This window comes from Wolffia australiana, chromosome 2 (assembly GCF_029677425.1).
Source record: "Wolffia australiana isolate 7733 chromosome 2, ASM2967742v1".
In the NCBI taxonomy this organism is placed as follows: Eukaryota; Viridiplantae; Streptophyta; class Magnoliopsida; order Alismatales; family Araceae; genus Wolffia; species Wolffia australiana.
In genome coordinates, this window is record NC_135836.1 from 1,783,873 (window position 1) to 1,798,065 (window position 14,193).

Below are 14,193 nucleotides of genomic sequence, written 5' to 3' on the forward strand. Positions count from 1 at the left end.
AGTGGGAATGATACAAAGGCTGCAGTTTTTCAGGTGGGCTAGGGTTTTATATATTTTACAATAAAATTTATAAAACCCCTAACTTAAGATGTACAATGATAAGTATAGTTATCATCCAAAGGAAGCTAGTAAAGTAATACAATTAGTGATCTACTTGAATAATTGAACCCTAATTATGGTTAATTTCATCTTCAATGAAGATCAAATTGCCCTAATTAGATGAAGAATTTAGTAAGGAAGGTAGAGGAGATGGAAATAGTAGAAGAAGGATCTCTAATGGGCACGACAATTTCGTCCCGTCATCCGTTCCGTCATCCATCCCTGAACATTACCCATATGAAAGGTGCAATCTTTCTATCTTCAACCTCATCATTCGAGCGAAGTGGCGGCGATGGCGACAGCAATGGCGGCGCCGCCGCTGACGTGGCGTTTGCCGATGACGAAAGTTCGTCAACGCGTCCCGTCAGCTATGTTTTCGAGAGGGGTTGTGCAGTTTCGCTCGCCGAGAGTAGTCGTCGCTGCCGGAGGCGATCTTTCTGTGCTAATTCCCGTCGGGTAAGATCACTTCTTCTGTCTTTTCTCTGTAATTTGATGAATTGGATAGATTTTTTTGTTTTCTGGAAGAAATTTAGTGGATTTTTCCTTCTTGGGTTTTCGTTGTTTGCTCCGTTCAGGTCACTCTTCGGTATTTTCTCTGTGATTCGATGAATTGAATAGATTTTTTTGTTTTCTGGGAAGAAATTTAGTGGATTTTTCCTTCTTGGGTTTTCGTTGTTTGCTCAGTTCAGAAAATGGGTCTGAGAGAGAGAAACCAGAGGGCCATAGAAAGTGTTTCTTTGATGAGAAATATCTTGAGAGAGAATTTGATCGAGCATTCAAGAGAGAGAAAGTGAGAGAGGATATCTTCATGTGCTAATTCCCATCGAGTACGACCATTTCTTTGGCATTTTCGCTGTGATTTGATAAATTTAACACTTTTTTTTTTATCTGGGAAGAAATTAGTGGATTTTTCCTTCTTGGGTTTTCGTTGTTTTTCTGCAAGTATTATTGTTGTTGTTTCTGCAGTTCAGGAAAAGGGTATGAGTTAGAGTTGGTATAAGAGAGAGAAAGAGATCAGGGGGTATTAGAAAATGTTTCTTTGATAAGAAATCTCTGGAGAAAGAAGTTAATTGAGCATTAAGAGAGAGAGAGAGAATGGCTTTCTATGCTAATACCCGTCGGGTACAATCATTGTTTGGCATCTTCGCTGTGATTTGATGGATTGAATAGTTTTTTCTTGTTTTCTGAGAAGAAATTTAGTGGAGTTTTCCTTCTTGGATTTTCATTGTTTGCTCTGTTCAGGAAATGGGTATGAGAGAGAGAGAGAGAAATCAGAGGTTCATACAAATTTGTTTGTTTGATGAGAAATCTCTTGAGAGAGAAGTTAATTGAGCATACAAGAGAGAGAAAGAGGATATCTTTTCGTGCTTATCCCCATCGGGTAAGTTCATTATTTGGCATTTTCGCTCTGATTTGAAGAAGTAAAATAGTTTAATTCGTTTCTGGGAAGAAATTTAGTGGATTTTTCCGGCTTTGGTTTTCGTTGTTTGCTCAGTTCAGGAAATGGGTATGAGAGAGTTAGTATTAGAGAGAGAGAGAGAGAGAAATCAGGAGGTCATAGAAAGTGTTCCTTTGATGAGAAATCTCTGGAGAGAGAATTTCTTTGAGAGTGCAAGAGAGAGAGAGAGAGAGAGAAACAGTAGGTTATAGGAAATGTTGCTTTTATTAGAAAATTCTGGAGAGAGAAGTTAATTGAGCATGCAAGAGAGGGAGAGAGAGGAGATCCTGGGGAGGTTTAAACGTGCTCTACACTGAAAGAGATAGATAGATAAATAGATAGAGAGAGAGAGATCAAGTGGAGCGTGGGATACCTAAGAATGTTCTTACCCTTAGAGATGGAGAGATATAGAGAGATTTAGAGAGAGAGATGTGGAAAATAGAGGAGATATAAGTGTAGAAGACAATTATATTTTAGTGACCATTCGTTAAGAGAGAAGACAATTATTTTAGTGACCATAGAGAAACTCTTAAGGAACAGCAAACTCTTCTGTGTGCTTTATGGGGTTTCACGTTTAATGGAGCTAGAGAGAGAAAGATATATATCCTTGAGGGGTTTTGTGGGTTTCTTGTTATCTGAAGGATGTCAGACAATGAGGGTGGGAGAGGGAAATTATTGAGATGAAGTTGACATTTGGGGTCGGAACTCTACTTCAGTCTAGGATATATATATATATATAGAGAGAGAGAGAGAGAGAAGTTGACATTTGGGGTCAGAACTCTATTTGAGCTAGAATAGAGAGAAAAGTTGAAATTTGGGCTCTGAACTCTAGTTCAGTCTAGGATGGAGCGAGAGAGAGAAAGGGAGGAGAGAGAATTAACATTCCAGGTCTGAACTTTACTTCAGTCTAGAAGAGAGAGATACCTAGAGAGAGAGAAGCGTGAATTTAACATTTGAGGTCTGAACTATACTTCAGCCTAGAAGAGAGAGATACCTAGAGAGAGAGAATAGAGCATTTTACATTTGAGGTCAGAACTATACTTCAGCCTAGAAGAGAGAGATACCTTGAGAGAGAGAAGAGAGAATTTAACATTAGAGGTCGGAACTTTACTTCAGTCTAGAAGAGAGAGATACCTAGGGAGAGAGAGAGAATTTAACCTTTGAGGTCCGAACTTTACTTCTGTATTGAAGTGAGAGAGGTCAATATTTCGGGTCTATAGTTTACTTTAATATTTAGGACTTATGGTTTTTCACTTGTGCAGTGGTCTGCTTTTCGGATTGTACTGGGTATCCAACTTCGTTGTGGCCGAGATGGTGGCAAAAGATCTGCGTCAGCAGGATGAGCTAGCAAGAGGGGACAGCTCAGATGATACAGACAAAAAATAAAAAACAAAATTTTCTTAATGATTCCTAATCTCTGATCTCTATTCAACTTCACAAGTTGATGTACCCATTTGGCAACAAAGGGAGTTATAAGAATGGGAAGGGTTCTGATCATGTAAAAATTGAAGTTTTGATTTTTTCTCCTCTTGGGCTATAAGAATATCAGTTACTGAAGGTTGATGCAGCATGAGCTATGATAGACGGCCTCCGACAGGAGGGCAAGCCTTAACGTCGCAGTTGGACCAGAAAGAGACTAGGTCTCCACGAGAGTCTCCATGAAAAATAAAAATAAAAACATTTTATTAATGATTACTAATCTCTGACCTCTATTCAACTTCACAAGTTGATGTTCCCATTTGGCAACAAATAGAGTTATAAGAATGGGAGGGTTTATTATCATGCAAAATTTGAAGTTTTGATTCATTCTCCTCCCGGGCTATAAGAATATCATTTAGTGAAGGTTGATGCAGTTTTAGCTATGATAGACGGCCTCCAACAAGAGGGCAATCCTTTATGTCGCAGTCTTTGAGAGAATCACACTGAAGAGGAGAAGGAAGAATTAAATTGGCTATTCCATGGCCAAACGCCCTATTTTTTGTTAAAAAGCCAAAAAATTAGATAGAATAAAAAGGTCAAGAAAATAAGTATATGTGCTGAAATTCACTGTTGAGATATCCAATATGTGTGATTTGAAAGCTAGAGAAAGAGATTGCGAGAGAGTAAGCATATAAAAGCAAGTCAGTATTTGGTGCACTAATGAAATTTTCATTTCACAGATTAATGATGATATCGGATATCAGTGTCAAATAACTATCTTTTCAATATCCAACGTATAAATTGAAATATAATTGAAAATTTTATCATTTTACTAAGAAACATATAAATATGTGATTGAGCATAGGAGATATCTCTGTTCTGCGTGAATTAGTAATCTTTGTTAAATGAATTTAATCAATATTCAATTAAGTTAGAATTGTTGAAATCATATTTTTAACTTCAATTAGATATTAATTAGCCCGGCCTGGCCTGGAATGGGATCTGTTCTGCAAACAAATGATGCAAAAGGCGTAGTTTTTTTTTCAATACATCTTTGACATAATTTAGAGTTTTTCCTACTATTTTTTCCATTTGGGACTATGGGTCATATTTTAAACTGATATCCAGATATCAATATCTGGATACCAACTTTTGGTACAGAATTTGATATCTTACATAAGATACCAACACCCGTCATAAACTGACCCCTACGATATTGGCCCTGATATCTGGTACTGCGTGGATATTTGATATATGTCAGATATTCAATATATGGTATTTGAAATTGCCTCAATTCCATCTGAATATCGGATATCGGTTATCCGACCGCAGTTGATTCTGAAATTGGTTCGTTTCCTTCCCTCTTGTTGGCATGTAAACATGCAAGGTTCATGTAGATGTATTTATGTATAAGGGATAATGTATCTGTAAATAATTTAATAAAACATATTCTTCTTTCCGAATAGCTCGTCGGATCAAAGACACTAAGAATTTATGTTCTAACTGAGGCTTGTGATTGACCCTAAAAATATCTGTATCAATGCTTCTAACATTCTCTCAGAGAACTCTGAAAATTATCCTATTCTCATGTAAGCTTAAAGGACTCAAATCATTTTCAATGATCTATCAAAATAGGAATAGTATCTGTGAGTATTTGACTAATAACCAGTTCATTTGGTTGGATATTATTTAAAATACCCCCTGCTTTTATGTGTCCAAGTATCCTAGCATACTCCTGCCATTAAAGAAATCCTTGAGCATCTGATTCAAACAATATGATGATCAGGAAATGATTAAAGTGCCAGGAAAAAATTGCTACTCGATAAGATTTTTCTGTTTTTTTTCTTCTGATTTACAAATCTCACCATTCTCCAAAATATTTACAAGTCTAATAATCTGGTTTATATTTTCTTGTAGAACTACACTGTTAAAAATAAAATACAACAGAAACTTTCAAATTGACCCATGATGATAATGATGGTACTAAAGGTGGACAGACAGACAGTAAAGATAACATAAAATCGGGGAACTGCGTTGTATTTTCTTGTAGAACTACAAGAAATAAATTTAATCTGGTTTATATTTTCTTGTAGAACTACACTGTTAAAAATAAAATACTACAGAAACTTTCAAATTGACCCATGATGATAATGATGATACTAAAGGTGGACAGACAGACAGTAAAGATAACATAAAATGCTGCCCTTCTTCATTATAATGAGGTTCGGTAAAATGTCGAATAAGATGGGTAGATAATGATGATTCCAATAACATTGACACCGATGATTATAGTTCCGGATCGTCCGGAATGTGGACAATGGACAAGACATGACGAAGATCCCTGCGCCCGACATCTGGAATCAGTCCAGGGACGCGGATGGGACGGATTTTTTGTCCAAGTGGATGAAATTCGAAGAGTCCGTTCATCTCGAGACAAATTTCCATCCCAGTTTTCGTCTAGCCTTGCGGGCAGGACAATTTTTCATCCTAGGACGAAAGAACCGACCCGTCCACGTCCCTGCACTATACCAATGATTACGATACTCCAGATAGACGAACAACATAGATGCTAGATATGCAACCAATCCTCCCAACGTTGCCAGTGGGGAGAGAGACAACAACAATTTAAATATATAAGTCCACATAAAATTGGGCATCTGCAGCCTCATCCTTCTAAGGCTGCACAATTCACTTGCAAATCAAGAAACAGATAAATAACCCCTATCAAGAGGGTGGGAAAAGATATGACGACGATGATGATGATGATGATGATGATGATGATGATGATGATGACGTCACCCGGTCGTGACGTGGGTGGCGACGAGCAGTATTAGAGGGGGCGAGTATGGCGGCCAGAGGCGCGACCGCATAGGAGGGCGTTTCTAGGAATGGGGTACTCGTCTCGGAAGGAATTGGATGGGGAGTAGACACGGAGATAGAACTGCTGGCCCAAATACTGCCTGGCCCAGTTCTCCGACCGCAAGTTCCACATTCCCACGTTGTCCAACGGCACGTAGATCGCGGTCCACGACTTCGGGTACACCTGTAATTCCAATTTTTACGAGGGGTTTTTCAGTAATTCAAGGGTTGCTTTGACATACCTGGACTGTGCAACGAGAGACTCCGTCCCTCAGGTTGTAGCCCAGCCGGCTTGCGGATGTCCACTGCCCCCCGTCCATTCTGACATGGGCGTTAATGTTTTAGTGATAGAGAGAGAGAGAGAGAGAGATGTGGCACAATGCAAGTGGGGAGTTATAGAGAGAGAGATAGAGACGATGAGGACGATACCGCTACTTATAGATGTCAGAGAGAGAGAGATATGGGGAATGATGGATGTGGAGAAGCTTAGAGAGAGATTGACCAGTTAAGAAGATAGCTAACCGTTGATGCGGAACAATGGATGAGGAGGGGCTTAGAGAGAGAGATGGAGCTAATCATTGATGCAGAGAGAGAGAGAGATGTGGAATGATGGCTGCAGAGAAGTATGGAGAAAGAGTGATGGACATGGAAAGGAAGGCAGAGAGAATGATAAATGAGGGAGATAGAGATGAAGACAGAAAAGCACTGAGAAGGGGAGAGAGAGAAACAGAGAGAAAAGATAGAATCAAGAAGAGAGAAACTAACAGAGAAGGCAGAATTCGAGGAAGACAAGAGAGAAATACGTAACGATAAATCAAGAAAGAAGAAATGAAACGTACCCGACAACGAAGAAGGCGAAGCCGTTAAGGTGCCAGGACTGAACGGTGTCCTCGTAGTTCTGGAAGACAATCTCGACAAAGTCGCGGAAGTTGGCGCCCATGACGGCGGGGCGGAGGGCGGCGCCATCACCGCCAGGGGGGCTATCGGGGATGCTACCCACACTGAACACGCCAGGGATGTTGAAAAAGTCCGCCACCTTGAAAGGCGTGTCTGCCTGCACAAAGGACACCCCGTTGACCGCGTACCGCCGCTTCCCGTTGACCAACACTGCCGAGTTTGCCAGCACAATTGTCCTCGACGGGGTGATCATCCCGTAATGGTACGACCCCTGAGGGTTCGGCCGCGCGGCGCTCGCCGTCAAGTTCCACCTGCCATCATCTCCATCTCATTTCTCTCTCCAACAAGGACAAACCCGTCATCGCCATTGTCCCTCTAATGAGTGATAGTGCAGGGAAGCGGACGGGACGATTTTTTGTCCCCGGACGAAAAAATCGTCACGTCCAAGGGTATGGACCAAATTCGGGACGAAAATTCGTCCCAGGACCCACTAGAAGAGACGGTTTTCGTCCCGTGGGACGAAAAAACCATCCGTCCCGAGGTCTCGAACAATGGACGGACGAATCTGGACGAAAAACCGCCGGATTCACATCGACGGTTGAGAAATAATTGTACATATGTCCCTTCACATTCTCTCTCCTCCATATTTCCCTAAAAAACTTAGAAAAATCTATAATAATATATTAAAAATATAAAACAGGTTTTTTTCCGTCCAGGACGAGGGACGGGACAGTTTTCTTCCCGGACGGTACGAAAATTCATCCCGGGAGGACTGGACGGGACAGTTTTCGTACCGTCGGATGGAACAAAATTCGTCCCGACCCGTCCATCGTCCACGTCCAGGACAATCCGGAACTATGCTTATGACAAGAGACGATGACGTTTTTTGTCATGATCTACAAACACTAGTGGAGACAATGTACCTTCAAATTCTTTTATTCTCCATTTAATTATTTAAATATCAAACGATGAGGTACCTGATGGAGCGGGCCTGGTTGAGGGAGTAGTCGATCTGGATGGTAGGCCCGCCGGGGGGTGGCCCGGGAGGCCCGCCGCCTCCGCCGTTGCTGTAGCGGAGAATGGCGGTCGTGGAGAGAACCGGGGTGGTGAAGCGGGAGGAGATGGCGATGTGGTAGTCGCGTGGAGGCTGGTCCGCTGTAACCAGCACCGAATAGGATTGTCCCACGTGGATGTCCAGATTGGAGTACGAGGACTGCAGGGTGTGGGACCCCTCCACTTCTACCAGCTTCATCGTGTGCCCCTCGAATCGTATGTTGATTGACTGGGTCAACCCCACGTTCGATATTCTAAACCGGTATGTCTTTCCTATAACCGTTTAAGAGAAAAGATAATAAATGAATTGAGAAAATAAGAAGAATTTGGGGCTGGAAGAGACTAGGCTGACCTTGGTCAACAGTGAAGGAGACCCCAGCTGGTCCTTGACCGTTGATAAGGAGTGCGTCTGGAAAGGGAAGATCCTGACCGTTGTCCAGGATAGCCCTTAGGCCCTGCCGGTCAACCAAAGAGTGACCTTGAGTAATCATGGTAACGAGATTGATAATTGGAAGAATCAGGATAAATAGCGATAATAATGATAATAACACGGTAAGAAAAATAACAAAACTACAAGAATAACCATGGAAATAAAGAACACAAATATAATAAGGATAATAAAGTGTGGATTGAGGTTAAGAGGTAGGTCGAGTGACAATATGATTGAAGAGGAGGAAGACAATAATCATAATATAATAAAGATGATAACAAATAATTAACATTTATATGAAGGTGGGGAAAAAAGAATAACCCTAATCATATGATTAAGAAGAGATAAAATATCGAAGTTGGTATCAATAAGTTGATGAAAAATAACACAGATAAGTAACCATATGACAAGCGCGAAAGGGGCGAAGAAGAATAAGATAAAGATGACAATAATTTTAATGATAATAATAATGAACAAAAAAGGAAAATAAGTCAAAAGAATAAGAGTAATAATTTAACAAATAAGAATAATGATAAAAAAGAAAAGAAATGTGTCTGATTGAGTGGTTAGGTTCCGGACAAGGCGACTGATGAAGAAGAAGAAGAAATGAATATGATAATATAGAGACGAGGGAAAAAAAGGTGGCCGACTGATTGGAACGGGTAACTGACTTATAATTATTACAAAGAAGAAGAAAAAGAAAGGCGGGTGATTGAATGATTTAAGAAAAACAACAAATAAAATAATATCAATAATATAATAAGAGGACGGAAAAATGTGTGTGATTCAGTGGTCGGAGTAGCTAACCAAGTGCAAAAGAAAAGTATAAAGATAATAGCATGAGTGAGCAGTAGGAGACGAAAATAATGTGATTGAGTGGTATGGCACCAGATCAAAAGATTCAAGTGTTATAACATAGTGAATAATATCGATGTACTATCAATAATGATTGTTCTACTGATTGACTGAGTGCTTAACAGAGTGATTGAAGAAACATAAGACAAATAAAAAATATATAAGAAGAGACGTACGATTGAGACGCAGCTTATCTGAACATTGATTGCACAACAAATAAGGCAAATATAAATATAAATATAAAAAAGAAAGATATTATTCACTTGGCCAAGTGGTTACCTGGCCAAGTGGTGATGAGTGATGTGTGATGAGTGAGGATAGGGTACCTGACCAAGTGGTTGAAAAGAAAAAACGAATACAAAACTAATTGACATTATAATACTAAGCTGTGTGATTGAATTACAGCCACCGAATCAGGTCAATGAAGACGTTGAAAAATAATTATACAAGTATACATAATTAACATAATTATGCAAGTATATTAATGATTATAATAAGAAGAAGAACAAAGAGAAGGTAGGCTAACTGGCCAAGAGATTGAAGAAGTAACCAGATAAGTAGAACAGAAGCAATGAGGACGACGAGACTGACCGTGTGGTTGGCCTTGAACCAGTCGCCGGTCAGGATGGTGAAGTCACCGTCAGGGGGTGCGAAAGGCACCGGGATAGCCGGCCGGCTGAGGATTCTTATTCCACCAAACCCACCTGCAGCCTTGTGGAATGCTAGAGAGGGAAAGTAGAAGTAGCTCCCAATCTGGTCCTTCATCTGAAGAGCGTATGTAAAGTTCCGCCCAGGTGGGATTGGGCAGTTCGTCCCCCACATCCCATCCTGCCACGATGTCTTCCTCTGTTGAATACCATTCCTGAAATCAATTGTTTTTATCTGTAATTCATGACTATTTTAATCCAAGAGTGATCCAATTTCTTTTAAATTATGATGATCAGTCATCAGATCAGATGGGATTGAGTTGAATTTGATTAAAAGTTTCCATTGATCCAGCGCCGGTTCCTAATTGTGCCAGAGATCGGCTATCTACATTGATACAATGGAGTTGCCAGAGGACCAGAAACGATTGTTTGGATCGTCAATCCGCACCACTATAATCTAAGAACCAAGATCACCATCTGAAAACGATTGTATATTTTTTTTCAAAGTCAAGAAGATGGGGATCTAAATTCTTGGTCAGTAATTTAAGATAATTTTGACCATTCCATATCGAATTTCTCTTCAGTTTGACTCGCATGATCGAAATAAAAATTCTAGGATCGTCACAGAAATAGTTCGGTCCCCACCGTCGGGTCTCTGCTAACCGACAATAGCGGTACTGATTGCCCAAGGATATCAACCAAGAGCACATGCGATGAGGCTACGAACTGTCGGATCTAGATTGGACGGTTGGGATGGGACAGATCCGCATGTGACTCCGGCTCGTAATGATGGCGGCGAAAAGAACAGGTTTGGAGTTTTCTAGATTTCTTAATTTGTTTTTGTGTTATAGAAGAGGGAGGATGAACTGGTAAACCGAAGGATTCTTCGAAAGACACTGTTCACAGACAGCTTGCATCTCGCGGAATATGGATTTTAAAAGACTATCCCAGAGAAATAATTTTGGTTCGATAGACCGCGCAAATCGTAAAGATTGCAAGCGAAAATTTAATAGTTTCACGCTTAATTAACCGGAAATCTGCATTTATTGCGTAGAGAATACTAGAAAAAATAAAATCCTGGAGAACTAAGAAAATACGTTTTTTTCCTGAAACGAGGCGCAAATCGACAAACCTGATTAAGACTAACACTTGACTGATTGACCTAATTTACCGGACACCACCACCAATAACTGACCATTATTTATTCCGCCAAAAGCGATAAAGCAACGAGCTCGCCGAAACCAGATCCCGAAGAACTCGAACAAAATAAACAAATCTACCTAAGAAAGATAGAGAGAGTGAGAGAGATTAAACAGACCAGGAAATTAGGAAAGGCTCGTCGAGGCTGTTGAACACGTTGATGATGAGGTTATCATTGGTGACCGCCTCAATCTGCGGCCCAGGGAACTGTCCATTGATCAAAATCCCCTGTAAAATCGCACAAAAAAAACCGTAATTAGATTCAAATCGAAGAACAACATCAGGTAGGGTTGTGGCCTCGAATCGAAACCTGTTGTTTCACGCCTAGAGGCCAGATATCGCCGTAGGTGACGTTCCAGGTGAAGAATCTGTATGGATCGTCGGCAATGGCGATTGAGACGAAGAATGCGGCTATGATAACGCTCCAAAAGATTGAATCCGCCGCCATTGCCAGAGATTCAGCTCAGATTTAGGCGAAATCTGAGCCACGGCTGCTCTACCTTCTTCCTCGATCTATCGCTCTCTCTCTTCCTTGCTCTGTCTTTGAACTATTCTCTCCGGTCACTGATCAGTCATATTTATAGTGGTTACTGTTAGAGAGAGAATGTAGAGAGAAAGAGAGATAGAGATAGAGAGAGAAAGAGAGATCGTGCGGGAAGTTGCCGGCACGAACGTGTACATTTATATAAAACCCCTTCAAAAGAATGAATTTATGCAGACAGCTAAAGGTTATACTCTGGGAATTATAACCTTTCAAAAAGGTCAAATTAGAATGTTAACCTTTCTATAATATAATTATTTTTTTTGAATTGTGCATAATGTCGAAAAAAATTATATGCATTACCGCGGAATTTATGGATATCAAATTTTATGAACTGATTTTATTTGGTGTTTTGGAAGATTATATATTTAGAATGTAAATATTGGACGTTCAATCATGGATAATTTGAAAATATTAAATATGATTTTGTTGTGGAAGTTATGGGAATAAATTTATGGCATGCATCTTTTAAATTTGCATATATTGTATAATATGTGTATATTCTCTGAATTTTTTGGGTTTTTAAAGTAGGAGAAGTGACTAGTTCAGTGATTTAGAATAGTCAGTGGCATAAATAGATAAAGTCAGTGCATTTTTTATGGAATTATTATGCTTTATTCTTTTTAGTTAATTAGTTAATTATTGCTATAATTAGATATAATAACAGTAATCTAAATTTAAAATATAAGACATTTGTGAAAAATGGAAGACGGACTTTTTTGAATCAATGAGGTCAGTCATGATTTCAACAAAGAAAGGGCGAAAATGTAATTTGAAACCCCACAGCGTTAATCTTTATGTTTTCGTCGAAAAAATTCCACTATATATATTTTAAAAATCATATATGAAATCATAAAATGCATGCATAGGTGTTCTCAAGAATTATTTCAATTTTTAATCTAAACAACAAAAGAAACAAAATCCCAATAATTATTAGGGTTTTAATGTTCATAGAGAAATATATTTTTAAAATTTTGGATGGGTTTATTCACTTTTCAAACCTCGTAGGAATTTATATTGTGAATATAGTCTCCCCCGAAAGTGTCGGCGCTATAATGGATGAGAGAGAACAAGAGAGAAAACTAGAGAGAGAAACAGATATAGAAGGTGGTTAGGGTTAGAGAGAGAAGGTTAGAGAGAGGATAAGAGACGCAGTTAGCGTGAGAGAGGGAAAGGAGAAAGAAGGGTAGAGAGAGAAAGAGGTAAAAACTGGAGTAGATAAGTGAGAGGGGGAGACTAGAGGGAAGGAGTGAGGCGCAGGAAGGGTGAGAGAGAGAAAGAGAGTAAGAAAGGAAGAAGGCAGAGAGAGAAAGAGAAGTGAAAGACAAGGGTAAGATAGAGAATGAGAGAATGAGAGAGAAAGAGGGTTTGAGAATTGAGAGATACTTTAGAGAGAAAATGAGAGGGAGAGAGAAAGAGGGTTTGAGAGATGGGTTAGAGAGAGAACGAGAGGGAGAGAGAAAGAAAGTTTGAGAGATGCGTTAGAGAGAGAATGAAAGACGGAATGAGAGAGAGATTGAGAGAGAAACAGTGCGAGAGGGAGAGGTGGATAGAGAGGGATTGAGGGATGAGAAAGAAAGAGAGAGTCGGAGACGGAGAGAGAAAGAGTGAGTGAGAGAGAGGTAAGAGAGAGAGAAAGAGGGATTAAGAGATGGGTAAGAGAGAGAGAGAGAAAGAGAGGTTAAGAGGTGGGTTAGATAGAGAGAATGAAGGATTAGGAGATGGGTAAGAGAGAGAAAGAGGGTTTAAGAGATGGGTAAGAGAGAGAGAAAGAGGGTTTAAGAGATGGTTAAGAGAGAGAGAGAATGAGGGATTAAGAGATGGGTTAGAGAGAGAGAAAAATGGATTAAGAGATGGGTAAGAGAGAGAATGAGGGATTAAGAGATGGGTTAGAGAGAGAGAGAGAAATGGATTAAGAGATGGGTAAGAGAGAGAGAATGAGGGATTAGGAGATGGGTGAGAGAGAGAGAGAGGGATTAAGAGATGGGTAAAAGAGAGAGAAAGAGGGATTAAGAGATGGGAAGAGAGAGAGAGAAAGAGAGATTAAGAGATGGGTAAGAGAGAGGGATTAAGAGATGGGTAAGAGAGAGAGAGAGAGAGAGAGAGAAATGGATTAAGAGATAGGTAAGAGAGAGAGAATGAGGGATTAGGAGATGGGTAAGAGAGAGAGAGAGAAAGAGGGATTAAGAGATGGGTAAAAGAGAGAGAAAGAGGGATTAAGAGATGGGTAAAAGAGAGAGAAAGAGGGATTAAAAGATGGGAAGAGAGAGAGAAAGAGGGATTAAGAGATGGGTAAGAGAGAGAGAGAGAGAGAGAGAAAGAGGGATTAAGAGATGGGTAAGAGAGAGAGAAAGTGGTATTAAGAGATGGGTAAGAGAGAGAGGTGGAGAGGGTTATAGAGCGTGAGAAATGGGTGCGAGACTGAGGTGGAGAGAGAAACAGAGATTGAGAGATGAGTTAGAGAGAGAGTGAAAGGTGAAGAGAAAAAAGAGGGACTGAGAGATTCGTTAAGACTCTAACTAAGCGACAAAGAGAGGAAAGGGAATTGAGAGACAAGTAAGAGAGAAAGAGTAACAGTGCTAGAGCGAGAGAGAAAGAGGAGAGAAGTGAGAAAGAGAGAGAGAGAGAAAGGGATGAATAAGAGAGAGAAAGAGAAAAATTAATCCATCTGTTGACCGGTCTTTTCGGCATTGCCCAGATTCCCTGATACGTCAAAATTCCAGCTAAGACTACTAGAGAGAGAAAGTTAATGAAG

General features: G+C 40.0%; 1 protein-coding gene and 1 long non-coding RNA gene across 2 annotated transcripts; one reads left to right on the plus strand and one right to left on the minus strand.

Moving 5' to 3' along the window:
* Positions 1–353: 353 nt before the first annotated feature.
* On the plus strand, positions 354–3,094 carry LOC144716512 (uncharacterized). The gene is made up of 2 exons (XR_013584907.1): positions 354–555; positions 2,800–3,094. It is a non-coding gene; the product is annotated as an uncharacterized LOC144716512 (long non-coding RNA).
* A 2,438-nt stretch (positions 3,095–5,532) lies between these two features.
* On the minus strand, positions 5,533–11,452 carry LOC144716513 (L-ascorbate oxidase homolog). Its single transcript, XM_078591644.1, has 8 exons — positions 11,208–11,452; positions 11,016–11,125; positions 9,642–9,912; positions 8,118–8,220; positions 7,690–8,038; positions 6,655–7,023; positions 6,058–6,136; positions 5,533–5,999 (listed from the first exon to the last, which is right to left on the minus strand). The coding sequence occupies exons 1-8, from the start codon at positions 11,343–11,345 to the stop codon at positions 5,787–5,789; spliced, it is 1,632 nt and encodes a 543-aa protein (XP_078447770.1). The 5' UTR covers positions 11,346–11,452; the 3' UTR covers positions 5,533–5,786.
* Between the last annotated feature and the right edge of the window lie 2,741 nt (positions 11,453–14,193).